This window comes from Meriones unguiculatus, chromosome X (assembly GCF_030254825.1).
Source record: "Meriones unguiculatus strain TT.TT164.6M chromosome X, Bangor_MerUng_6.1, whole genome shotgun sequence".
NCBI lineage: Eukaryota > Metazoa > Chordata > Mammalia > Rodentia > Muridae > Meriones > Meriones unguiculatus.
The window spans coordinates 23700622-23726543 of NC_083369.1; the positions used below are offsets into that span (position 1 = coordinate 23700622).

Genomic DNA, 25922 nt, shown 5'->3' on the forward strand with positions numbered 1-25922 from the left:
AAGTAATATTCGTTAATCCCCAAACTTAATAATTTGTACACAATGGAAAATCTCAAAAAAAATCAAAAGAACCTGATACTGACTAGAACAGCAATGTTAAAGACATATTTAAGTTCTACAAGCACTAGTTTCCTCATCTATGGACTGCAGGTAATAACAGTACCTTCTAGGATTAAGTAGAAGAATGCATGTGAAATGACCTTATCGGAAAGAACATGAGGTTAGTTGGGTAGGGAAGTGGGAGAGGATCTGAGAGAAGTTGGAGAGTGGCAAGGAAAAGAATATGATCAAAATGCATTGTATGACAATTCTCAAAGAATGAATAACACCATCATCTAAAGTCTTCTAATTATAAATATAAAAAAGCATTATAAAGTACTTTCCAAATGGTAGTTTGCACTCTCACCTACATCAAAATCCACATGCAGGATCACACACACAAACACACCCCTTTAACTTGTTACCCAAAACAAACACTGTTATACTTAAACTCTAACTGGACTCTATTAGAATTCCTTCTCCCTCACTCACAGATTGAGAGTGGTCAGTTAGAGAAATTCTCTGAATCATCTGTCACGCAAGGTTCTGGGATACAAAAATCAACCAAAGAAACCTACAGCTTTTTAAGTTTTATTATTAGTTACATTTTATTAACTCTGTATCCCAGCTGTATCCCGCTCCTCATTCCCTCCCAATCCCACCCTCCCTCCCTCATCTCCTCCCTGCCCCTTTCCAAGTCCACTGATTGGGGAGGACCTCCTCCCTTTCATCTGACCCCGTTTTATTAGGTATCTTCAGGACTGGCTGCAAAGTCCTCCTCTGTGGCCTAGCAGGACTGCTCCTCCCTTGGGGGGGGTTGGGGGGAGGTCAAAGAGCCTCCGATTGAGTTCCTGTCAGAAATAGTCCTTGTTCCCCTTACTATGGGCAACCAATTGGTTACTGAGCTGCCACAGGCTACATCCGAGCAGAGGTTCTAGGTTATCCATACATGGTCCTTGGTGGAGTGTCAGTCTCAGAAAAGACCCCTGTGCCCAGATATATTTGGTCCTTGTGGAGCTCCTATCCTTTCCACGTCATAATAACTCCCCCTTCTTTCATATGATTCCCTGCACTCTGCCGAAGGTTTGGCTATGAGTCTTAGTATCTGCTTTGATACAGTGCTAGGTAGAGTCTTTCAGAGGCCCTCTGTGGTAGGCTCTTGTCTTGTTCCTTGTTTTCTCCTATGTCCAATGCACATCCCATTTGTCTTTCTAAGTGAGGATTGATCATCTTCGCCCGTGTCCTCTTTCTTATTTATCTTCTTTAGGTGTATCGATTTCATTATGTTTATCATATCTTATAGGTCTATATAAGTGAGTATATACCATGTGTGTCTTTGTCCTTCTGGGATACGTTAATCAGATCCTCTAGATCCCACCATTTGCCTGCAAATTTCATGATTTCCTCCTTTTTGATTGCTGAGTAGTATTCCATTGTGTAAAAATACCACAATTTCTGTATCAATTCCTCCGTTGATGGACATCTGGATTGTTTCCAGGCTTTTTTTAAATTATGTTTTATTAATTACAATTTATTCACTTTGTATCCCAGCTATAGACTCCACCCACATCCCCTCCCAATCCTACCCTCCCTTCCTCATCTCCTCCCATGACCCTCCCCCAGTCCACTGATAGAGGAGATCCTCCCCCCCTTCCATCTGACCCTAGCTTATCAGGTCTCATGAGGACTGGTTACACTCTCTTCCTCTGTGGCCTGGAAAGGCTTCTCCCCCTCAGGGGGAGATGATAAAAGAGCCAGCCACTGAGTTCATGTCAGAGATAGTCCCTGTTCCCATTACTAGGGAACCCACTTGGACATTGAGCTGCCATGGGCTACATCTTCTAGGTTATCTCCATGCATAGTCCTTGGTTGGAGTATCAGTCTCAGAAAAGACCCCTGGGCCCAGACTTTTTGATTCTGTTGCTCTCCTTGTGGAGCTCCTGTCCCCTCCAGGTCTTTCTATCTGTCCCTTCTTTCATAATATTCCCTGCACTCTGCCCAAACTTTGGCTATGAGTCTCAATATATGCTTTGATAAAACGCTGGGTAGAGTCTTTCAGAGGCCCTCTGTGGTAGGCTCCTGGAAGAAAACAGGGAAAAACCTACAGCTTTAACTTCAGACTCACTGAATCTTCCCTTACTCCATTCCAGCAGATATGTGAAATGTGTGGTTATATCCAGACCCACACTGGAAAGGTATTCTTGGCTGATGCACCAACAAAACTCTCACAAGGTGAAAATACTGAAAATAAAAATGCAGTTCAGCAACACAAGTGGGTAAAGAGCAGATACGTTCAGTGTGTACTGTCATACACAAAGTATGGCAATAAGACAAATAGTAGCTTCAGTACTGATTCTGTGATTAACTGGTTCTAGGATATGTATTGGCCCTCTGTTTCTTCATTTGAAATATGAAAGAGTTTAATGAAATGCCACAAAGGCCCTTTACACTGTATGAGTCTACTTTTGGCAAGACACTGCCCACTGGTGAAAAAACAAGGGGACTGGGGCACGATGATACAGGCCTGTAATAGCAAACGGATCATGAGTTTGAGTTGTGGCTGAGTTGCCCAGTAAGACACTATCAGAAAAGAAAGGAAGAGGAAAAGGAAGGAAGGAGAGGGAAGGGAGTCAGGTGCAATGGCCCCTGCATCCCAGCTATTCAAAATGCTAAGGTAGGAGGATTTCTGGAGGTCAGTCTGGGCAATATGGTGGTATGGTGATATATAAAAAAAGAAAAGAATGAAAATGGTTTAAACAGCATCTGTTTTTCACAAAGGTAAAACAAACAAAATGCCACGAAACCCCAGTTTTCTTCACCCTTCCATTCTACTAGCAAAACTGTGCCAGCCCTGGATGAGCTGCTTGACAATTAGCACACTGCTCCCTCTTCTTTCCCATCGAGTACCATTCACAAACATCCCACACAGCTTGAAAAGTCAGGCATGCACTTCTGAAGACAAGGCCTCACAAAATCAACTGAATGGGAAATGGCCATGTAGGTGTTCCAAGGACAAGAAAAATTCAGCATGTCAGTTCTGTAGGGACTCTCCTTATAACTCTTCTGTTTCTGATTTTTCTGCTCTAAAGAAAACTGTGAAGGGCAACTGCAAAGCACCTCTACGGACTCACTGTCCTTTCCCTCCCCCAGCTAACAAATTAGGGATGGGTGAATTCAGCATTAGTCTCCAGCTGTCCACTGCCACATGGATAGCACATCTTTTTCCACTCACAGAGAAAGACATTTCCACAACAGCCTGGCTCTGAAAAGAGATTTGGAAGCTGAAGTGTGGCCCTCCTGCTTCTGGAAAGTCTTTAATGAAAACCTTTTGCAAAAGAACTGCCTTTCGTGAAGTTCCTAATATGGTACTGTACGGTGCTTGCCACTTGTGAGAAATTCCATGCTGCCCTAGGACAAAAATAATGTCGGGAGAGGAGAGGAATTTGTCACCCATGAGTAATGCCACACATTTCTCAGCGTATACTATCCACTACATCAAAATCAGCTGTTTGTATTAAGATGAGCAGAAAAGATGGGAGGGCCCTAGAACTGTCCAAAAAGGGCATGTGTCACACAACCAAGATCTATTACCATTCTTCTGTAACAATAAAAGAAAACACCCTCACTTGCTAATTAGGGTGGAGTGAGACTGCTCAACAGGGAAAACTCCTGATCTCAGCCATGATACAAGAAAAGAATAAAGGAAAACTTTCCACTAATACAGTATCTCACTGCCAACTGGTAATTCCCAGGCCCCAACAAAGGGCATCCAGACAGACTGAAGCAAGGTACCTGCTTCAGAGTACAGTGCAGAATGTACCTAGAATGGGAAACCAGAAAATCTCATTCTAGTCCCAAATTGGGCTCTAGCTCCTAGTCAGTGAAGGAGTGATTCTCTTGACTTCCTTTTCCCTGGATATGCAGCCAGTACTACAGATGTGAATCTTTCAAAACAAGATTTCAAGACTGACAGAAGGAAGAAATGAAGACAAAGCTAAATATAAGAGATAAGTACTTCTATTTTTCAAATACAGTGCTCAATGTGTGTTTTACACACAGCTCAAACAAAGATACTAATATGCCGTAAAATTCAACCAGTGTACAAGTAGGTGGGTTTTACTATACTCACAGAGCTGTACAACCACCATCATACTGTAATTTAAAACTGTTCACAACCCCAAACAAGATACTCTTCACCCACTGGTAATCACAATACATGTTAACCTGCCAACCTTAAGCAAATACTAGCCTGGCAATAAGCTAGTAGGTTGGCTTTTCTGGATATGCCATATGAACAAAATTGTAAAAAATATGTCGTTGATAAATGGCCTTCCACTGTCTATTTATTTACCTCTCAGTTAATGGACATTTAGGTTACTCCCCATTTTGGGTCATTAGAGATAATAATAATTCTACAGTTTTGCTGGGGGAATAGATAGATAGACAGATGATATAGTAGAATTGTTCATTTATGGAGTAATTGCTTAATCATTTTTAAAGAACTGCCAAATACTAGCAGCTAAACTTTCCAAGTGGCTATTACATGTAATGCATACCAACAATAAATAAGGGTTCCAAATGCTCCAGTAATACTTTGGTTTTGTTATTATAGCCATCCTAGTTGATGAGATGTGATATTGTGGTTTTTACTTGCATTCCCCAGAAAAATGATTTTAAGCCAAGCTTCAGGGTGCAAAAGTAACACACTAGTAAATTCTTTCCTTCCAGTATGTGGATTCTGGGGGTGGAATGCAGGTCGGCAGGCTTGGAAAAAAGCACCCTTTCCTACTGAACCATTTCACTGGACTCAACTGGTCATACTTTTACGGTTTATCTTTGTTGCCATTTATTACATTTATTTATTCATTCTTTCTTTCATTTGTGTGTGTATGTGTGTATGCATGTATGTGTGTGTATGTGTCTGGGTACATACATGATGCAACATGCATGTGGATGACAGAGGAATACCTACTGGAATCTCTATTCTCTCTTTTCACCACATGGGACCTCAAGGTGGAAACCCAGAAGTCAAGATTGATGTTAAATGCCTTCACCAGTTACCTGCCCCTATTTTGTTTTGTTTTATATAGCAGAATCTCAAATTACCCAAAAGCCTTGAATTAACTATGTAGGTGATAATGATCTTGAGCTCCTGACCTTCCTGCCTCATACTCATGAGTGCAGGTATGTCTACCTATGCTTGGCTACCTCTGTCATTTTTAATTGGATTATTTTTCCTTTAATTGAATCGTAAGCATTATTCACATACATATAATATATGTGTATAAAATTGTATGTGTGTGCTACCAAACATAGCTTTTAAGTTTTTCCTTCTTGTGGAAGCATATTTAAACTTCTAGACAGGATAATTTGGCTCTAATCTTCTTTTCTGAATGACATTATTTCTACAAAATGATTTATGCCAACTTACCTATTTTACCTTTTGTCACTTGGCATTACAAATAAGAAATCACTGTCTGATCCAAAGCCAAGAAGTATTAAAACATCACTTTCTTTCAAGAGTTTTACAATATCAGTTGTTACTGCTAAGTATCTGATCCATTTTAGTTAAATTGTGTATGTGTGTGTTTGGTTGGTTGGTTTTGGATTTTGTTTTTTTGGGGTTGTTTTTGTTTTGTTTTTGGAGACTGGGTTTCTCTGTGTAACAGAGCCCTAGCTGTCCTGGACTATATTTGTAGGCCAGGATGGCCTTGAACTCACAGAGATCCACCTGCCTCTTCGTCAGCTAATAGTGCCAGGATTAAAGTCATGTGCCACCATGCCCAGCCAATTTGTGTGTGTTTTAACAAGGCCAGGATCCAACAACACTTTAGAGGATAATCTGTTGGGTTGATAACCTGTTGGTGGACACCAGCTATTGTCTCTTCTCTTCACTCACTGATGAAATTCAATTGACTGTAAGTGGGAGATTTTATTCCCCAATACTGTAGTCCACTGACCTCTTAATGTTTTAAAATTGAGTGAGGGAAGATCTACAATTAAATTGTTTTTCAAGATGGAGGTGTCCCTTCCTTTTCATATTAATGTTAAAATGTTCATGCATTTTTGCCTGGTATGGTGATTCATTTCTCCCAGCACCCAGGACACTGAGGCATGAGGAATAGCACAAATTCAAAACCAACCTATATTACATGATAAATTCCAGGCTAGCCTGAGCTAAGCTATAAAATGCTAATGAATTTCTAAAATGAAGCTATCTAGCACTTTGCTAGAAACAGTGTTAAATCTGTAGATCAGGTAGGTTATATTATCATCATGATAAATACCCCCCCCTTTTTTTTTGCCCAGTCGTTGTGGTAGTGGTACACGCCTTTGATCCCAGCATTTGGGAGGCAAAGACAGGAGTATCTCTGAGTTCAATGCCAGCCTGCTCTATGGAGTGAGGACAGCTGAGGCTACACAGAGAAACCCTGTCTCAAAAAACAGGAAGGAAGGAAGGAAGGAAGGAAGGAAGGAAGGAAGGGAGGGAGGGAGGGAGGGAGGGAGGGAGGGAGGGAGGGAGGGAGGGAGGGAAAGGAAGGAAGGAAGGAAGGAAGGAAGGAAGGAAGGAAGGAAGGAAGGAAGGAAGGAAGGAAGGAAGGAAGGAAAGAAATAACAAATACTGTCTTAAAAAGAGAATACATTTTTCTTTCATACAATATATTCTGATTATGGTTTCTCTTTCTCCCAACTCCTCCCAGATCCTCCCCACTTCCCCACCATCCAAAATCCATACCCTTTCTTTTTCTCATTAGAAAACAAAGTCATCTAAAAAGAATAAGAAAATAAGATACGATAAAAACAAACCACAAAACAAAATGCACAAAAGGGGGTGGGGAGACAAAGAAAAAGCATGAGAAACACATGCAAATGGTGTGACACACACATTGCACACATAGAAAAACTTTAAAACAACATTGGAACCCATAACATATGACTTAGTTAGGGTTTCCATTGCTGTGAAGAAACACTATGACCAAGGAAACTCTTATAAAAGGCTTTTACAATTTCACTTAATATCTCAATTATAACCCCTTCCTTCATCTCCTCCCAGTCTTATCCTCCCTCCCTCATCCCCTATCCCCCTCCCCTAGTCCACTGAAAGGGAGAGTCCTCCCCTACCATCTGACCCTATACTATCAAGTCTCATCAAAACTGCATACATTCTCTTCTTCTGTGGCCTGGGAAGCCAGCCTGCAGGGGGGAAGTGATCAAAGAGCAGGCAACAGAGTCCATGTCAGGGATAGCCCCTGTTCCCCTTACTATGGACCCACATGGAGACTGAGCTGTCTATGAGTTGCATATGAACATGAGGTCTGGGTCTGGGTTTTCTCCATGCATGGTCCTTGATTGATGCATCAGTCTCTGCAGGCCCCCTGAGCCTAGATTTTTTTGGCTTTGGACATTTACTTGGGCCTGGAGTTATAGTTTCAGAGGTTTAGTCTATTATCCTCATGGCAGAAAGCATGGCAACATCCAGGCAGGACATGGTACTGGAGGAGCCAAGAATTCTACATCTTGATCCAAAGGCAGCCAGCAGACTTGCATTCCACACTTAGTGAAGCATGAGCATATGAAACCTCAAAATCCACCCCCACAGTGATACACTTCCTCCAGCAAGGCCACACCTACTCCAACAAGGCCACACCTCATAAGAGTGCCACTCTCTGTAGGCCAAGCATTCAAACACATGAGTCTATGGGGGCCAAACCTATTAAAATCATCACAATATATAAGCAAAAAATCTCTAAGGTGAAAAAAAATTAAAAGCCTAGAAAAAGCACTGTCACACACACAACCCTCTAAAAATAGCATTGAGTTTGTTTTGTGGTAGCCATCTATTGCTGGGCATTTTTGGACCTGGCCTTACGTGTGGTTTGTGTGCCCAGTGATACTCTGCTGGAGTAATTTTTTTTTTTTTTCATTTGCAAGCAGTTATCAACTAGAGATAGCTTCTGAGTGAGGGACAGGGGTTTATGTCTATTTCCCAGCATAGCACTGGGACCTGATCTGGCTTAGCCCTGTGAATGCTGCCACAGTCTCTGAGTTCATATGTGTATCAGTCTTGTTGTCTCTAGAAAGCCTTATTTCACTGGTGTCTTCCATCTCAAACTAGCCTTTAATTTCACTACCATGGAATCTTCCCCTTCAGTAGATCTTTTATCTCTTTTAATGATTTTTGGAAGGCTGAGAATCAAACCCAGGGCCTTACTCATACTAAGCAAGCCTTCTTACCACCATACTTTATTCCCAGCTCTCAATGATGTCTTGTAATTTTCAGACTAAAGGTACTATAACTCTTTTAAATTTATTTGTAATTAGGCCAGCAAGATGGCTCAGAGAACTTACTGCCAGGCCTAAAGACCTGAGTTCAATCCCCAAGACACATGTGGTCAAAGGAGAGAACTGACTCCAATATCTTGTTCTCTGAGCTCTGTGTGCATGTAAGAAAACTCATATTCAAAAGTCAGAGATGCACTCAAGATCACACAGGTAGCTAGTACCAGGCTTGGAAACAAACTATTCTCTCAGCAAAGCAGTCCATAGATAGGTACCAATGTGCCAAAGTGTAAACTGAAAAGTTACCCAAAGGTGACCTTAGTGTAAACATGTAAAACTTGTATCTTCAAATATATATGAAAGAGAAAAAAAAAACAGTAATTAACTCTGAAAATAAAATAAAAGTATGGACTGTAAGAAAGAAGTTCTCTTTTAAAATATTAAGGCTATGATATAAAAATTACATAAAATCTGCCACAACCATTTTATCAACTTCATATATATTTTTGGTACAGAATGCATCTGTGATGGTCAGTGTTCATTGCCAATTAGACACAATCTAAAATCATCAGGAAATGGGCTTCTGGCATGCCTGTGGTGAATTATCTTGACTTAACTTCAGTGATTCAGAAAGATTCATCTTAATTGTAGATAGAAGCAGCCATGTCAGGGTGTCCAGCACTGTATGGATGGAGAAAAGAACCTCAACAGCAGCTCGCATTCATCTTTCTTTGTTTCTGACTATGAATGTTATGTGCCCAGCTGCTTCAAGTTCCTACTTCCTTCACTTCCTCACCATGATGGATTGTACCGTAGCTAAAAGAAACTCTTTCTCACTTAAGTTAATTTTGTCAGAGTATTTTATCACAACAACATGAGAAGATTAACATAGCAACTTTGGAATTATTATTTTTTCCTTAAAGCCTAGGCTTACCTCAAATTATGCATAGCCAAGGATGACCTTGAGCTCCTTATATGCCTACCTCTTCCTCACAAGTACTGGGATTACATAGTCGTGCCACTACCCCAGGCTAGATTCTCTTATTTATTTATTTTTGTTTTTCTAAGACAGGACACATGAATCGCAGGCTGGTCTCAAATTCACTATGTAGCTGAGGATGACCTTGAATTCCTGATCCTTCTGCCACCAATTGGGGTTACAGGCATATGTAATGTTAAAAAGTTTTTCCCAAATGCTTGTTTCACTGACTCTTTCTCTATGGTTGCTTTCACACAGCAGCAGAGTTAATTGTGAGTGAACGCATGGCCTGGAAACCTCAAATAGGTATACTATGATATTTTATAGACAAGGCTTATTGATCCTGAGCTATATAAAAAAATATAGACAGTGATGGTGATACAGACCATACCTAGCTATTGTGGATCCTTTAAAACATGACTTTTATTAATCCAAAACAACATATACATAGTGCTTATGTGTGTTTTCAGACATGTTTTATATATACATTGTATTAGTCCTAGGTTTAAAAGACTAAATTTTGTTTTATTTTAGCTTAAATACTGTCATGTGAACTAAAATATTTTTTGTGAAAATTGATATACATAAATTCCGTAAGTAGTTTAATCATTTCTTTCTGAAATTGTTTTTTTTTGTTGTTGTTGTTGTTTATGTATATGAGTGCTCTATCTACATATACACTGTCATGCCAAAAGAGGGTCCCAGATCACATTATAGATGGTTGTGATCCATCCATGCGTTTGCTGGGAATTGAACTCAGGACTGGAAGAGCAGTCAGTGCTCTTAACCACTGAGCTATCTCTCTAGCCCTCTTTCTGAAATTGTTAAACTACAAGACATAATGGAATTTTAGAAGAGAAAGCTACAGAGCTATATAGAAGCCCTAATCCTTCCCCATTTTTATTGACACAAACCACATCATATCAGTCTACCTGGATGCTATGTCTAGTATCCTTTGCCATTATACCATAGCCCTCCCTCTGCTAAATCGCAAATGGTTTCTAGTCCTCAAATACCTTTCTCCCTAAAGACTCTCATGCTCCATTTCCCTAGGATATGAAAGGCCAAGACTTGTTGGCTAATAAATCTAAATGATTTAGCTCAGAGACTACAATTCATTCAATCTAACCTACAAAAACAATTTGATTGTGTTTGAGATATAGCTCAGTGGCACACTACTTCTAGACCATGCATGAGGACCTAGGTTCAATTTATAGCATGGCAAAAAAAAAATCTATCTATCTTTCTTTCTTTGTTTGTTTCTTTCTTTTTTCTTTCTTTCTTTCTTCTTCATTTCTTTCCTTCCTTCCTTCTTTCCTCCTCTTCCTCTTTCTCCTCCTTTTCTTCTTTTTCTTCTTTCTTTTTGAGATAGGGTTTCTCTGCATAACAGCCCTAGATGTCTTGGATTTGCTTTATAAAACAGGCTGGCCTCAAACTCACAGAAATCTGCCTCTGTCTGCATCTCCCCTCCTCAAGTGCTAGGATCAAAGACATGCACCACACTCACACCTGGCCAAAAAACATTTTCTTTAGCTATGACAATAAAGCAATAATATGTGGGTGTTATGGTCCATACCTGTATTCCTAGAACTTAGGGGGCTATAGAAAGATTGCCACAACTCCAAGGTCAGCTTGGGTTATATAGCAATACTTTGTCACACACACACACACACACACACACACACACAACATCTGAAAGTGAACACTTAAAAATAATTAAGAATGTAACAGCCTTTTGAAGGGGGTGAGACTATTACATTCTCCATAGACACTCCAGCCCTATTAATCCACTTCCAGCAGCTTCATTCTTCTTTCTTTTGGTATGCTTGAATGCAAGGCAGATATAATTTATAGCACACCAAAATAAAATTATTTACTACATAATGTGAGATATAACATTCCAGTCTACCAATAATTACATTTTCTGGATTGCCAGTAAAAGTTTACTTAATTCAAACGGCTTCAACAAAGGTCTGCAAACTGCAGCTGGTAAAACAAGTGCAGTTTACTATTTTTATATGTCACCCTCCCCCAGCGGCACTAAAAATTGTTTTAATATTTTTAGGAAAGTTTCTTTTGATGTTTTTTAGGTACGGGATCTCTCTGTTATAGCCCAAAATGCCCTAACATTCCACATTGTCCCAGGATTGCTTTGAAATCTTCATTTTCCTGCTTCTATCTCATGAGTGCTGGGTTATACGCACATGACACATGCCACTACTAGCTTTATTTTTAATGCTTGACAAAAATTCTAAGGAATACAATACCATGACATCTAAAAATTGTTTGAAAATTCCATTTCAATGTTAGTAAGTTATTCCTGGAACGTTTGTTTCACTGACTCTTTCTCTATGGCTGCTGTCACACAGCAGCAGAGTTAACTGTGAGTGAATGCATGGCCTGGAAGTAAAACATATGTATCATATGACACTTTACACACAAGGCTTTATTTATCCTGAGCTATATAAAAAATATAGATAGGGATGGTAATACAGGCCTATTCTCCCAGCACTCAGGAAGCTGAGGTAGCAGAACTTTGAGCTTGCAGCCTGCCTGAGTTGTAGAGAGAGATCATCACAAATTGGATATCATTGTTCATTCCTGTATACCGAGCATTCAGGAAACTGAAGCAGGAAGATTATAAAGTTTGAAGTCATTCTGGGCTACTTAGCATGTTCAAGGAAAGCCTGGACTACAGAAAGAGATAAATAAATAAATAGATAAATAAATAAATAAATCGTTTTAAATGTCAAAAATACAGTGAAATTTTGTGCACACCCTTGTGATCACAGCCCTTGAGACACTAGCAAAGAAAGATAATGAGGGGGAGTCCAAGATGGCAGCAACCAGTAAGCACATGGTCTCAAGTATCTGAGGGGCACAGTATCTGAGGGGAGAGTATCTGAGGGGTACAGGATCTGAAACTCCAAAACTAGTGAATGGAGGGGCAGCTGAAGCAAGAATATAGACATTGAGGCTTCCTGGGTGAAAGGGGACAACCCATCAGTTAGGAAAGTTTGGTTCCAGGTCACCCGTGGATGTCTCTGGTGCCTAAGCATGGCAAATATTCGACACCCTGCACTTCCCCTTGCCCCAAGCGTTAGCCTCCCTGCTTGGTGACTGAGATTGCATTGGCAGCTGCAGTAAGGGCCTCCCAGGTCTGCAGCAGCAGCGGGCCACAGCTGTCCCAAGCACAAGTATCCCTGCTTGGTGAGTGAGACAGCAGAGGCAGCTGCCCAAAGTACAGGTCTCCCTGCCCAGCAGCCAAACAGTGGAGACTGAACTGAGGGATATTCTACACTTTCATTTAACCCTGCAGGCCCCAAACTGAGAGTAGAGAACATGGGGTTCTCTACTCTGTGCTTTCTAATTAGGCCTGCGAGCAAGTAAGTGTGCATTCAGGTGAGTGCCAGATCCAGGGTACCTCTACTTTAGGAGCCAGACACTGGACCTCTCCCACCCATGCCCCCACTCTGAGCAACAGAAGGATCCTTGGGGCAGCGTTCACAACATTGAAGGCCGTGTTCTGTGGGTCTCACAGTGGAATCCAGGTGAAAAATTCTTGGAACCAAGATGGTGAAACCCAGGCAGATCTGAGTGCCAGAAGGACAGTACAACAGGACTGTGGGCCCATTCAGGGCATCTACACATGTACATTGCACACACAAATGGTGTCAGCATCCCCTCTTGTGCTCATGCTCCACCCTTCCAGGAATACACATGCTCTAGCACCCTGTACTTCAAAGCATACTCTCATGCACACTCCCCTTCTTGTGCACATGTGCCTGTGACCTTACTCCCTTAGCTACAGCTAAAGCACCAACATCCACTCTCGAAATGGCAGACCACTCTCACCTTCCTGAAAAATACTCCAGACACCAGAGACAGACAGATCCATCTGAAATACAGACTCCAGGAACAAACAACGAAAGTTACTGATAAGCAGATAGCTAGAAGTCAGCATAGGGACACATCCAACAAAAACCAGGACATCATGGCATCACCAGCAACTCCAAAACTCAATGGATGTATTAATTCATTGGAAACCTGGTAAATGATCTCAAATCTATGCTTATCCAGGTATTTTAATACACAGAAAAAGGAAGTGAACAAAGCTCTCAAAGAAACACAGGCAAATGCAGCCAAACAAATACAGGGACAAGTAGAGGGAGATAGAGAGGAAACAAACAAAAAATAGAGGCCATCATAGAAAGATAAGAATCCACATTCAAACAGATGAAGGAAATGGTGCAAAGTGTGAAAACAGAATTAGAATCAGTAAAGAAAACACAAACAGAGAAAACCCTGGAGCTGGAGAACTTGGAGAAAGGATCAGGAACGACACAGGTAAGCATCACCAACAGAATACAAGAGATAGAAGAGAGACTCTCAGGCGCTGAAGATACAATTGCAGAAATTAATACATCTCTCAAAGAAAATGTAAAATTGGAAAAGTTCCAAAAAAAAAAAATCCAAGAAATCAAGGATGCCATGAAAAGATGAAATCTAAGAATAACAGGAATAGAAGAAAAAGAAGATTCCAGGTTCCAAGGTCCAAAAAACATTTTCAAGAAAATCATAAAAGAAAATTTTCCCAACTTAAAGAGATGACCATAAACATAAGAGACCTATAGAATACCATATAGACGAGACCAGAAAAGAAACTCATCATGCCATATAATAGTCAAAACACTAAATCTACAGAACAAAGAAAAAAAAATATTAAAAGCAGCAAGGAAAAAAGGCCAAGTAACAAACAAAGGTAGACCTATCAAAATCATACCAGACTTCTCAAAAGGAAATATGGAAGCAAGAACTGCCTGGGCAGTTGTCGTGCAGACTCTAACAGACCACAAATACCAACCCAGACTACTATGCCAAGCAAAGCTTTCAATCAACATAGATGGAGAAAAAAAATATTCCGTGACAAAATTAAACTTAAACAATATCTACACAGCAACCCAGCCTTACAGAAGATAATAGAAGGAAAACTCCAATCTAATAAAACCAACTACCCCCAAGAAAACACAGGATGTAGATAACTTCACAACAAAAAAATTAAAAGAAAAATAATGTAAAAACACAATAACACACTAATTCCATAATAAAAGGAACTAGCATTCATTAGTCACTATTATCTATCAACATCAATGGACTTAACTCTCAAATAAAAAGACACAGACTAACAGAATGGTTGTGGAAACAGGATCCAAAACTCTGTGGCATCTAAGAAACACACCTCTACCTCAAGGACTGGAAAAATGTTTTCCAAGCAAATAGACCCCCCAAAAAACAAGCTGGAATAGCTATCCTAATATCTAATAAACTAGACTTTCAACCAAATTTAATCAAAAAAAATGAGGAAGGGCACATCATTGTCATCAGAGGAAAAATCCACCAGGAGGACATCACAATCATGAACATCTATACCCTAAATACAAGAGCACCTACATTTGTAAATGAAACATTATTGAAACTTAAATCACATATCGATCCCAAAACCTTAACAGTGGGAAACTTTAACACTCTACTCTCACCAAAGGACAGATCATGTAGACAGAAGCTAAATAGGGAAATAATGACATTTACAGAGATCCTAAATCAAATGGACCTAATAGATGTCTACAGAACTTTTCACTCAAACTCAAAAGAACATACCTTCTTTTCAGCAACTCACAGAACCCACTCAAAAATTGACCATATCAGGCACAAATCAAGCCTCAACAGATAAAAGAAGAACAAAATAATCCCTTGTATCCTATCAAACCATCATGGCCTAAAACCAGACCTCAAAAACAACAGAAATAACAAAAAGCCTAAATACACATGGAAACTAAACAAATCTCTACTCAGTAACAGCTTGGTCAGGGAAGAGATGAAAAAAAAAATAGAGACTTCCTAAAATTCAATGAAAAGGAAGGTACAACTTACCCAAACTTATGTGACATAATGAAAGCACTGCTAAGAAGAAAGTTCATGGCACTAAATGCCTCCAAAAAGAAGTTTGAAATATCTCATACAAGTAACTTAACAGCACACCAAAAATTCCTAGAAAAAAAAAATGAAGCAGACACACCCAAGAGGAATACACCATTGGAAATAATCAAACTCAGAGCAGAAATCAGTAAAGTAGAAAGTGAAAGAATCAATGAAACCAAAAACTGTTTCTTTGAGAAAATCAACAAGATAGACAAACCCTTAGCCAAACTAACTAAAAGGCAGAGAGAAACTATCCAAATCAGCAAAATCAGAAATGAAAAGAGGAACATAAAAACAGACACTGAGGAAATCCAAACAATCATTAGGTCTTACTTCAAAAGCATATATGGCAGAAATTTTGAAACTCTAAATGAAAAGAACAAATCTTGATAAGTTCCATTTACCAAAATTAAATCAAGACCAGATAAATAGATTAAATAGTCCTATATCCCCCAAGTAAATAGAAGCAGTCATCAAAAGCCTCTCAAAAAAAAAAAAAAAAAAAAAAACAAGGCCAGAAGGTTTCAGTACAGAATTCTACCAGACCTTCAAAGAAGAGCTAACTCCAATTCTTTTCAAACTCTTCCACAAACTAGAAACAGAAGGCACATTACCAAACTCATTCTATGAAGCCACAGTCACCTTGATACCTAAACCACACAAAGACCTAACAAAAAAGAGAACTTCAGACCTATCTGTATTATGAACATTGATGCAAAATACTCAATAAACACTCAAAAACAGAATCTAAAAACACATAAAAGATATCATCCATCACGACCACGTAGGCTTCATTCCCCCAATTAGGCATTCAGGGGTGGTTCAATACATGGAAATCCATCAATGTAATCCACGATATAAACAAACTTCAGGAGAAAAACCACATGACCATCTCCTTAGATGCAAAAAACAAAAACAAAACAAAACAAAACAAAACAAAAAAAAAACATTTGACAAAATCCAACACCCATTCACGTGTAAAGTCCTGGAGAGATCAGGGATACAAGGCACATACCAAAACATAGCAAAGACAATATACAACAAGCCTATAGCCAACATCAAAATAAACAGAAAAACTTAAATCAATCCCACTGAAATCACAGACAAGGCAAGGCTACCCACCCATTCTCTTCGTATCTCTTCAACATAGTTCTTGAAGTCCTAGCTAGAACAATGAGACAACTAAAGGAGATCAAGGGGATACAAATCGGAAATGAAGAAGTCAAAATATCACTATTGCACATGACATGATAGTATACATGAGCAACCCCAAAAATTCAACCAGAGAACTTCTTCAGCTGATAAACACCTTCAGCAAAGTGGCTGGATACAAAATTAACTAAAAAAAAAATCAAAACTCAAAACTCAAAAGCCCTCCTGTACATGAAAAACAAAAGAGTTGAGAAAGAAATTAGGGAAACTACACCCTTCACAATACCCACTAATAACATTAAGTACCTTGGTGTAACTGTAAGCAAGTGAAAGACCGGTATGAAAAAAAAACTTCAAGTCTCTGAAGAAAGAAACTGAAGAGTATATCAGAAGATGGAAAGATCTCCCATATTCATGGATTGGTAGGATTAACATAGTAAAAATGGCCATCCTGCCAAAGGCAATCTACAGATTCAATGCAATTCCCATCAAATTACCAACACAATTCTTTACAGACCTTGAAAGAAAAATTCTCAATTTCATATGGAAAAAACAAAAAACTCAGAATTGCTAAAACAAGCGTGTATAATAACAGATTGTCTGGAGGTATCGCCATCCCTGATCTCAAGCTACGCTATAGAGCAACAGTTATAAAAACTGCATGGTACTGCCAGAGAAACAGTCTGGAGGATCAATGGAATTGAATAGAAGACCAAGAAATAAGAGCAAGAAATAAGCCCATACACCTACAGGTACTTGATTTTTTACATAGAAGCCAAAACCATACAATGCAAGAAAACATAGCATCTTCAACAATGGTGCTGGTCTAACTGGATGTCTACATGTAGAAAAATGCAAATAGATAAATATTTATCAACCTGCACAAACTAGAGTCCAAGTGGATCAAAGAATTCAATATAAAACTAGACACACTAAACCGCTTAGAAGAAAAAGTGGGAAAGAACTTTGAACTCATTGACACAGGAGACAACTTCCTGAACAGAACACCAACAGCACAACAATCAATAAATAGGACCTCATGAAACTGAAAAGCTTCTGTAAAGCAAAGGACACTGTCCTCAGAACAAAATGAGAGCCTACAGACTGGGAAAGGATCTTCACCAACCCTATATCTGATAGAGGGCTAATAACCCGAATACATAAAGAACTCAAGAAATTAAAAAGCAACAAAACAAGTAATCCAATTTTAAAAATGGGGTACAGAGCTAAACAGAAAATTCTCTGCAGAGGAATATTAAATGGCAGAGAAACACTCAAAGAAATGTTCAACGTCCTTAGTCATCAGAGACATGCAAATTAAAATGACCCTGAGATTTCACCTTACACCCATCAGAATGGCTAAGATAAAAAACTAAAGTGACAACACATGCTGGAGAGGATGTGAAGAAAGGGTACCCCTCCTCCACTGCTGGTGGGAATGTAAACTTATACAACCACTTTGGAAATCAATCTGGTGCTTTCTCAGACAATTAGGGAATAGTGCTTCCCCAAGATCCAGCTATACCACTCCTAGGCAGATAGTGAAATTATGCTCAAGTACACAAGGACATTTGTCCAACCATGTTTGTAGCAGCTTTATTCGTAATAGCCAGAAGCTGGAAACAACCCAGATGTCTGTTAGATGAGGAATGGATACAGAAATTGTGGTACATTTACACATTGGAATACTACTCAGCAATTAAAAACAAGGAAATCATGAAATTTGCAGGCAAATAGTGGGATCTAGAAAAGATCATCCTGTGTGAAGTATCCAAGAAACAGAGAGACACACATGGTCTATACTCACATATAAGTGGATATTAGACATCTAATATAGGATAATCATACTAAAATCTGTACAAATAAAGAAGCTAAGAAAGAAGGAGGATCCTTCTTTCAGAAAGTCAAAAGGAATGGTCATCCAAAGAGGTAGAAAACAGGAAACAGGATGGCAGCCTACCACAGTGGGCCTCTAAAAGTCTCCACCCAGCAGGGTATCAAAGCAGATGTTGAGACTCATAGACACACTTTGGGCAGAGTGCAGGGTATCTTATAAAAGAAAAAGGAGATAGAAAGACCTGGAGGGGACAGAAGCTCTATAAGGCAAGCAACAGAACCAACAATCTGGGCACAGGGGTGTTGTCTGAGACCTATACTCCAACCAAGGACCATGCATGGAGATAACCTAGAACCCCTACACAGATGTAGCCCATGGCAGCTCATTGTCCAAGTGGGTTCCCTGTTAGGGGAACACGGCCTGTCTCTGACATGAACTCAGTGGCCTTCTCTTTGATCACCTCCACCTGGGAGGGGGGCACAGCTTTACCAGGCCACTGAAGAAGACAATGCAACCAGTCCTGATGAGACCTGATAGACTAGGATCAGATGGACGGCAAGGAGGACCTCCTCTATCAGTGGACTGAGTGATGGGCTTAGGAGGAGAAGAGGGAGCGAGGGTGGTATTTGGAGTGGAAGTGGGAGGGAGTTACAGCTGGGATACAATGTGAATAAATTGTAATTAATAAAAAATAAATTAAGACTCTAAAAAAAGAAACTTACCAGCAATTCTTTATTTTCTCTTGAAATCCATCTGTTGATCTGCTTATACTTTGTTAGCTTTTCAGATGTAGCTATGTGACCTCTGAGATTTCAATAGTAAAATTTATAGTGATAAAATTGTCTTTGATTTACAACAGTATAATTTATTTGAAAAAGCTACAAACACACACACACACACACACACACACTCATACAAAAGAAAGATAATGAAATCAAGGCCGGAGTGAGATACATAGTGAATTCGAAGTATGCTTGAGTTCCTTAATGAGACCTGCCTAAAAATGAAAAAGAGAGACACAAACATTTGTGCGAGGGTGCTAACTCACTATTCTTGATAGTCTCTAAATATATCTTTCTAAAACAAAGCTAAATCTATATTCTGGCATAGCAAAACTTTCTTTAGGCATTACCTGTTCATAAAGCATAACATCTAAAAAATTTAGGAAACACTGGTATACAGCTTAATAACTCAATGTATTGTTAATTCTTGCAAGCTCTGGTGCTATTTCCTCCTTTGCTTCCTCTGTCTTTCACCAAGAAATGAGTATTCTTTCTCTCTAATGGACATACAATCATGTCCACCACCCAACTCTAGTTCTTTTTTTTTTCACCATCCTACTCTAAAGCTCTGAACTTCAGTACCTCATACAGCAGTTATTTTTCATTTTCCTCTCTCCCCTACTAATCTTGGAACTTCTTGAGATTGATATCCATCTGTGACTCACTGTGTATATACAACATCTGTCTGAACAAAGTTTTTTTTAGAGCATAGCATGTACACAGTTATTTACTGAATTAATGGCATGTGTTCCATGAACTATATATAGTCTACATTAAGTGTCTCGGGTTTCTAGGAACTATAAGCAACAAGCCATATATTTTATACTGAACAATGCCACCCTCAGTGCTTAGAAAATATTCAAGAACATCAAAAGTACTAAAACTGTCAACAAGGAAAAAAAAGGAGAGGCATGGGTATATCAATCAGGAGGAAAGAGCTTGCCCGGCATGCACAAGGCCCCATATTCTATCCCCAGCACATATGCATGCGCACATGCACGCACACACACACACACACACAAAGCGAGCGAGCGAGCGAGCGAGAGAGAGAGAGAGAGACAGAAACAGAGAGAGAAAACCAGCAAATGACCACAGAAAAGCAGGCAATACTGTCATCATATTTCAGAGTGATGATTGCTTATTTTCTATTAAACATATAATTGTCATATGCTCCAATAATTATAAACACATTACATTTAAGGAGGGGGGATCAAGTACCCATCAAAGGAGGCAGGCTGGCTATCAATTACCTTAGAACACTGAATTAAATAAACCTAAGTATTTGTCCTAGTTTGCTTTCTGTTGCTGTGATTTAAAAAAAAAAAATGGCCAGAGCATCTTGGGGAGGAAAGAATATATTTCTGCTTACAATTCCCAAGTCATAATCCACCAGTGAGGGCAGGAACTGAAGCAAAGGATAAGGAAAGAATGCTGCTTTCTGGGTTGCTTTTTTTAAGTCACCCAGTACCAACTGCTCAGAGGTGGCACTTTGGTTGTGGCCTCCACATATCAATCCAGAAAATAACACATCCAACATGTCTACAGACGATATGAGCAATGCATTCCCTTAATTGGCTTTCCTCTTCCCAGACAACTCTAGCTGCGTGAAGATGAAAAAAAAAAAAAAACAAAAACAAAAACAAAAACAAACAAACAAAAAAAAACAACTATCCAGCACAGTATTCAAACAGGACCACACTTAAGGCACTAATAGCCACACATGTTTATTGTCTAAAGCCTTATCCGGAACTCTTTGCAAAATCACACAGTGGGGTAAAAGTATTGATATCAAGTTTCACCTGGGTTAACAACCTAAAGGAAAATTACGGCTGAGTATTGCAGCACAGTGTGCCATGTCTCAGGGTTTGCAGGAATGCTAGCCATTTTATTTGATAGCCAATTTAGTTAAGTGTCAATCATTGTCCTGCATTTTATTGCCATGTTCCAGTTGCTAAAATGGATCCATAAGCATGAATACAATACTCATTTCAATTGTGCCCGAATGAGTGTCCTTTTCCAACAAGGTAACAAGAAAAAAGACTGTTTCCAACTACTTCTATTTATGTATTTTCTTTCCGAACTTTACTGAAAATTGTACATTCGTCAACAGATGTATTAGTGACCAAAAGATACAGTATAACAATGTACTTGTTTCAGTCATTTCTATTTTACAAAACCCTTTTAGAATTAATTTTCTTAAACCTCACAACTACCCTGTAAGTTGGCTATCATTACCAGTATTACTATGGCAATAGCTTTTTTTTTTTTAATTCCAGTACTATGGATGGAATACAGAGCCTTGCTCATGATAGGCAAACATTCAACCACTGAGCTACATGCCCAGTCCACCACCGACTTTATATTTTACAAATCTATCATTATACTTTACCATAAAGATATCCACTGTTTACCAAAATGGGGTAGTTTAACATTTACCTCTCCTTAAAATTTTTAATTTTTGAATTACATTTAATGGTTGAAATGGTTTGTGCCAGATCCCATAAAATGAGGAAGCCATGACTATATAACACCGAGGTCATCTAAATTCAATCCCAATGGGATAATTTTTTCTTTCCTTCACTTAGGAGACACACACCTGTGTTTTGCAACCACCCTACCTACCCTGAAAAAAAGTCTCTGAACTGTCACAGTATGAAGAAGCAGAGGTTGGGGGACAAATATTACTGAGGTAAAGATTTAGGAAACATTCCGTCTTTGCCTCTAACTACTCAAGTAGTTAGAACTTGTAGAGCTTAAAGAAAAGCAATGAAGGAAGGGTTAGTCATGGGGGTTTTAATACCTCCCCATCCTATTTTAAGCTACACTGACTCTGAAATAGAAAATCATCACAGCTGAGTATGGTAGTGCATGCTTGGAATCCCAGCACTCGAGTAGGTAGATCTCTGTGTAGATCTCTGTGTAGGTAGATCTCTGTGAGTTTGAGGCCAGCATGGCCTACAGAGTGAGTCTAGAACAGCCAAGGCTACACAGAGAAATACTGTCTCAGAAGAAAGAAAGAAGAAGGAAGGAAGGGAGGGAGGGAGGCTGGGAGAGAGGGAAGGAGGGAGAAAAGAAGAAAAGAAAGAAAAAAAGGAAGGAAGGAAGGAAGAAAAGGAAAGGAAAGGAAAGGAAAGGAAAGGAAAGGAAAGGAAAGGAAAGGAAAGGAAAGGAAAGGAAAGGAAAGGAAAGGAAAGGAAAGGAAAGAAAAGAAAAGGAAAGAAAAAAAAAGAAAATCGCCATAAATATAAAATAGTCCCCTATCCTGGAATAGCTTTCAGATCTGCAGCCCATGTGCAAAGGTTTAAGCCTGCACAACTGCTAACTCTTTCCACTCTAAGACCCAGAAAACATGAAAAGAAGAAAACCTTCTCCTTGCCTCTTAATTTACAAACCACTTGCTCTACCAGCCATGGTGGTGCCTGCTTATAAACCATCACTTGGGAAGATAAGACAAAAAGATTAGCAATTCAAGGCCAGTCCAACCTTCATATTATGACCCTGTTTCCAAAAACCAAGACCTCTGTATGTACCTAGCACACTCAAAAAGACATAAATTTGGTCTCCAGCACTAGGGAAAAAACATTTTGCCTTGCCCCAAAATGTTTTATTGAACTGATTTTTTTTTTCTTACACACCTTAGTCAAATGGATATGATTTAGCTGAACATTTTTAGCACAATTTCAGTTTTCCTTACATGTCACAAAACTAGCTCCTAACTAGCATTTATATAATGAGCTTTAATTGTGAATATTACACCAAGCAATTTGCAATAAGAAGAAATTCACAACCTCAAATTTCTATTTCTGTGACACAGCCTCCATATCCTCAACCTCTCAATAAACTCCGTTAAGAGGAGACACACCCAAAAGCCTGGCCTACAAGTCTCCAAGGATAAGTATTTTAAAATATTCCATTTTAAGGTGCTAACACAGCTTACTGTTAACAAGCTTACAGGTGACAAGACAATAAAGCATTAAATTGTCAAACTCAAATTAAAGAAATCAAAGGAACTTGAAAAGTTTATGGATTCTAACCAAAAGTGGCCAGGCAAAAACAAATTAGACAATCACAAACTAGAACTGCAACAGGAGAAAAACTGGCTTGCAGCTGGTCTCAAGGCACCAAAGCTTGTTAAGTCTCCCTCCACTCTTGCTGGCTGTAGCAGCCTGGCACAAGGGACCGCTCAAACTAGACCTAGGGTGTTCTGAGGGTAAATCCACCTAAAACAAAATTAAAAACATAGAGAGGCTCCTTCACATTGACTTTACCTTTCACAATTATCTTTCAGCTGAGGAAAGAAAAATTAATCATTACTCTATTTAAATACTTCCATTCTCCTGGGTATATATTTTGGCACAGAGGGTTTGCTTGCTTATACTCTCGTTGGCGGTGTTTATTATTTTTTTCTTTTTCTCTGAGCCTCCTGACAACCGTCAAAAATAAATAAAATAATTAAAAAAAAAAAAAACTCCACACAGAGGAGGGAAAACAGTCCCACAAGTGAGGAAGCTCTGACCACTGAAAAAGCAAGGCTAGGTAATGTACTTTATGGGCAGGACTCCCACACCCTAGGCATGTATTTTATACCCAGGGAATCTGGGCCTCTTGGACCATGAAATAGACAGATCTTTGCTCCACATTGAAGCAGAATTCAGTAGTATGTGAAGTCAACCAACAATCCTTAGAATATGATCTGTGAAAGGTAAAGTTTTACTGCACCTCCACTTTTCTGCAATACGCAGCTCCTAGGACAAAAATCTTAGCCTTAATTGTCAATTCTTTAGGGGTTGCTGGGGCAGTTCCTTGGTCAGCGTGGGAGTCACCTTATATCAAACAGGGGTGCTGGCCATGTCTGACAGGTTGGGCAGATTGTCATTTTCAATAACGATCTGCTAAGTAAGAGGAACTGCAGAAGAGGTCCCTGTCCCAGCTACAGATTAAATCTTACAAGGTCAGGGCCAGTGAAGGAAAAGGCCCAAAGTTCTGCTTGACCTCACCATTTTCCACTTCTACTGACCCCACTCTCCAATGTTCACAAACTCCTGAGATTCAAAGATGTGGCTTGAAAGTCACTGCAGATCCTCCCTTCCCCCTGTGGCATGGAAAGGTTTAAAGGCCAGAACCACCTACTCAGACAAACAGTTCATGGAAGCCTTCCACTTACTTTTCATAGCACTGATAAGCGCGCTGCCGTCTTTGATCACATCTTTGATGAATTTATTGGTCCTCTCCAGCTCCTGTTCATAACACTTGAGCCTCTCGCGGAAATCGGGGCTGTCGAGGTAGCAGTCACTGAACTCCAGCGGGGGATGCCCCATGGTTATGATAGCGGAGGGGCTAGCGATTAGAGACAAAGAGCGAGAGCATCAGAACATACCCAGTGGGTTGTGTTCAGGATCCACTTTTAGACGACTCTTAGCCCCACTCCCTTTAAAGGACAGGTACCTGTTCCAATGAAACTCTTGGGAGCGCCTGCTGGTGTATAGCAGGAGCGCGTAGTCCACTGGTGGCTGCGGGTGACCCGGAGTGCTTACCAACGCCTGCTGACGCCGGCAGGGTGCAACCTAGCGAGCAGCACAACCCTAGTCATCGCCTCCCCAAAGCACAGCGCTGCGTCCCGGACGGCCCAGGGTGGAGGCAGGGAGAGCGCGGACGCGGGGGCCGCCTCTCCGCGCTCCCAAGCCAGCCAAGGCTTTCTTCCCAGGCTCCCTACGCAGAGTACCGCGTCTCCCCTCCCCCTTCTTAAAGCCAATGCCACGGCTTGACGCTGGCCGAGCCCCAGCTCCGAAACCGGCCGAGAGCAAGGGCTCCCTTCGGATGTCTTCCTCGGGTCTTCGGGGCTCCTCGCCCACAACTCGGCAGCCGCAGAGACCGCCTACTTGTTCCTGGGAGCCGGCATGCTGTGGGGTTTGGCACTTAGAGGGTTAAGCCCGGCGCCAAGGAAACGTAGCTTTCCTCCCAACACAGCAGCTACAGCGGGAAGAGGAAGGCGACGGCGCTATGCACAATAGCTGTGGTAGCCAGGCGCTTCCCTACGGAAACTGGGGAGCAGTCAGCGCCCTAGCACTCCATCTGGAGAGCGTGGCGGCCTGGGATATGTAGTCTTTCCGTTTGCAAGTCCCATGACTCCACCCTGCGGTCTCCCACCACCCTTCCAGAGTGGCCGCTCTCCCAGTTCTACTTCCCTAAGGCTATCCCGGGCACAGCAATCCTAGAGAGGCAGGTGTACCGCCCCAGCCCCCGAGGGTGCTTGCAAAGTTTCCACAACTGCAGCAAAAACACAAAAGGATAAATGATGGGAGACTGTCTCTCATACCCGTATTTGGTGTCCTTTTTTTTCTTTCTTCCATCCTCTTTTTCTCCTTTTCCTGTGTCTCCTAGTACAAGTCACTAATTTCCTGTGTTTTGACGCCTATTGTAGGATCTCTATAAGCCCCAGAACCCCATGCAGAAGAAACAGGCCACAACTAGATTTGAATTTCTTTCTGAGTAGGGCGTCAAGGAATGGTTTCTGTGACCCAAGGCAATGCATAGGCTGATAACTAAATATATGATTTTCTGTCTGTTAATGGAGGACCTAAAAAGAAATTACTTTGAATTGCTTTGCAGTTTATCCAAAAGGCCTTTTGTCCAATGTCTCTTGTAGGGGAACCTGGGCTCCTTTTTCCCCCTTATTTATTTATTTATTTATTTATTATTTATTTATTACAGTTTATTCACTTTGTATCTCAGCTGTAGCCCCCTCCCTTACCCCCTCCCAACCCCGCCCTCTCTCCCTCTTCTCCTCCCATGCCCCTCCCCCAGTCCACTGACAGGAGAGGTCCTCCTCCCTTCCATCTGATCCTAGTCTATCAGGTCTCCTCGGGAGTGGCTG

At 40.4% G+C, this 25922-nt stretch overlaps 1 protein-coding gene across 2 annotated transcripts in view; it reads right to left on the reverse strand.

Moving 5' to 3' along the window:
* The window catches only part of Ophn1 (oligophrenin 1), a 389762-nt gene extending 364663 nt beyond the window's left edge, over nt 1-25099 (reverse strand). For both annotated transcript variants that reach the window (XM_060375008.1, XM_060375007.1), the window contains exons 1-2: nt 24583-25099; nt 24213-24385 (exon numbers count right to left, since the gene is read on the reverse strand). In XM_060375008.1, the coding sequence (XP_060230991.1) occupies nt 24213-24385; nt 24583-24638 (229 nt within the window). In that variant the 5' untranslated portion in view covers nt 24639-25099. The remainder of the gene's footprint in view (nt 1-24212; nt 24386-24582) is intronic.
* Between the last annotated feature and the right edge of the window lie 823 nt (nt 25100-25922).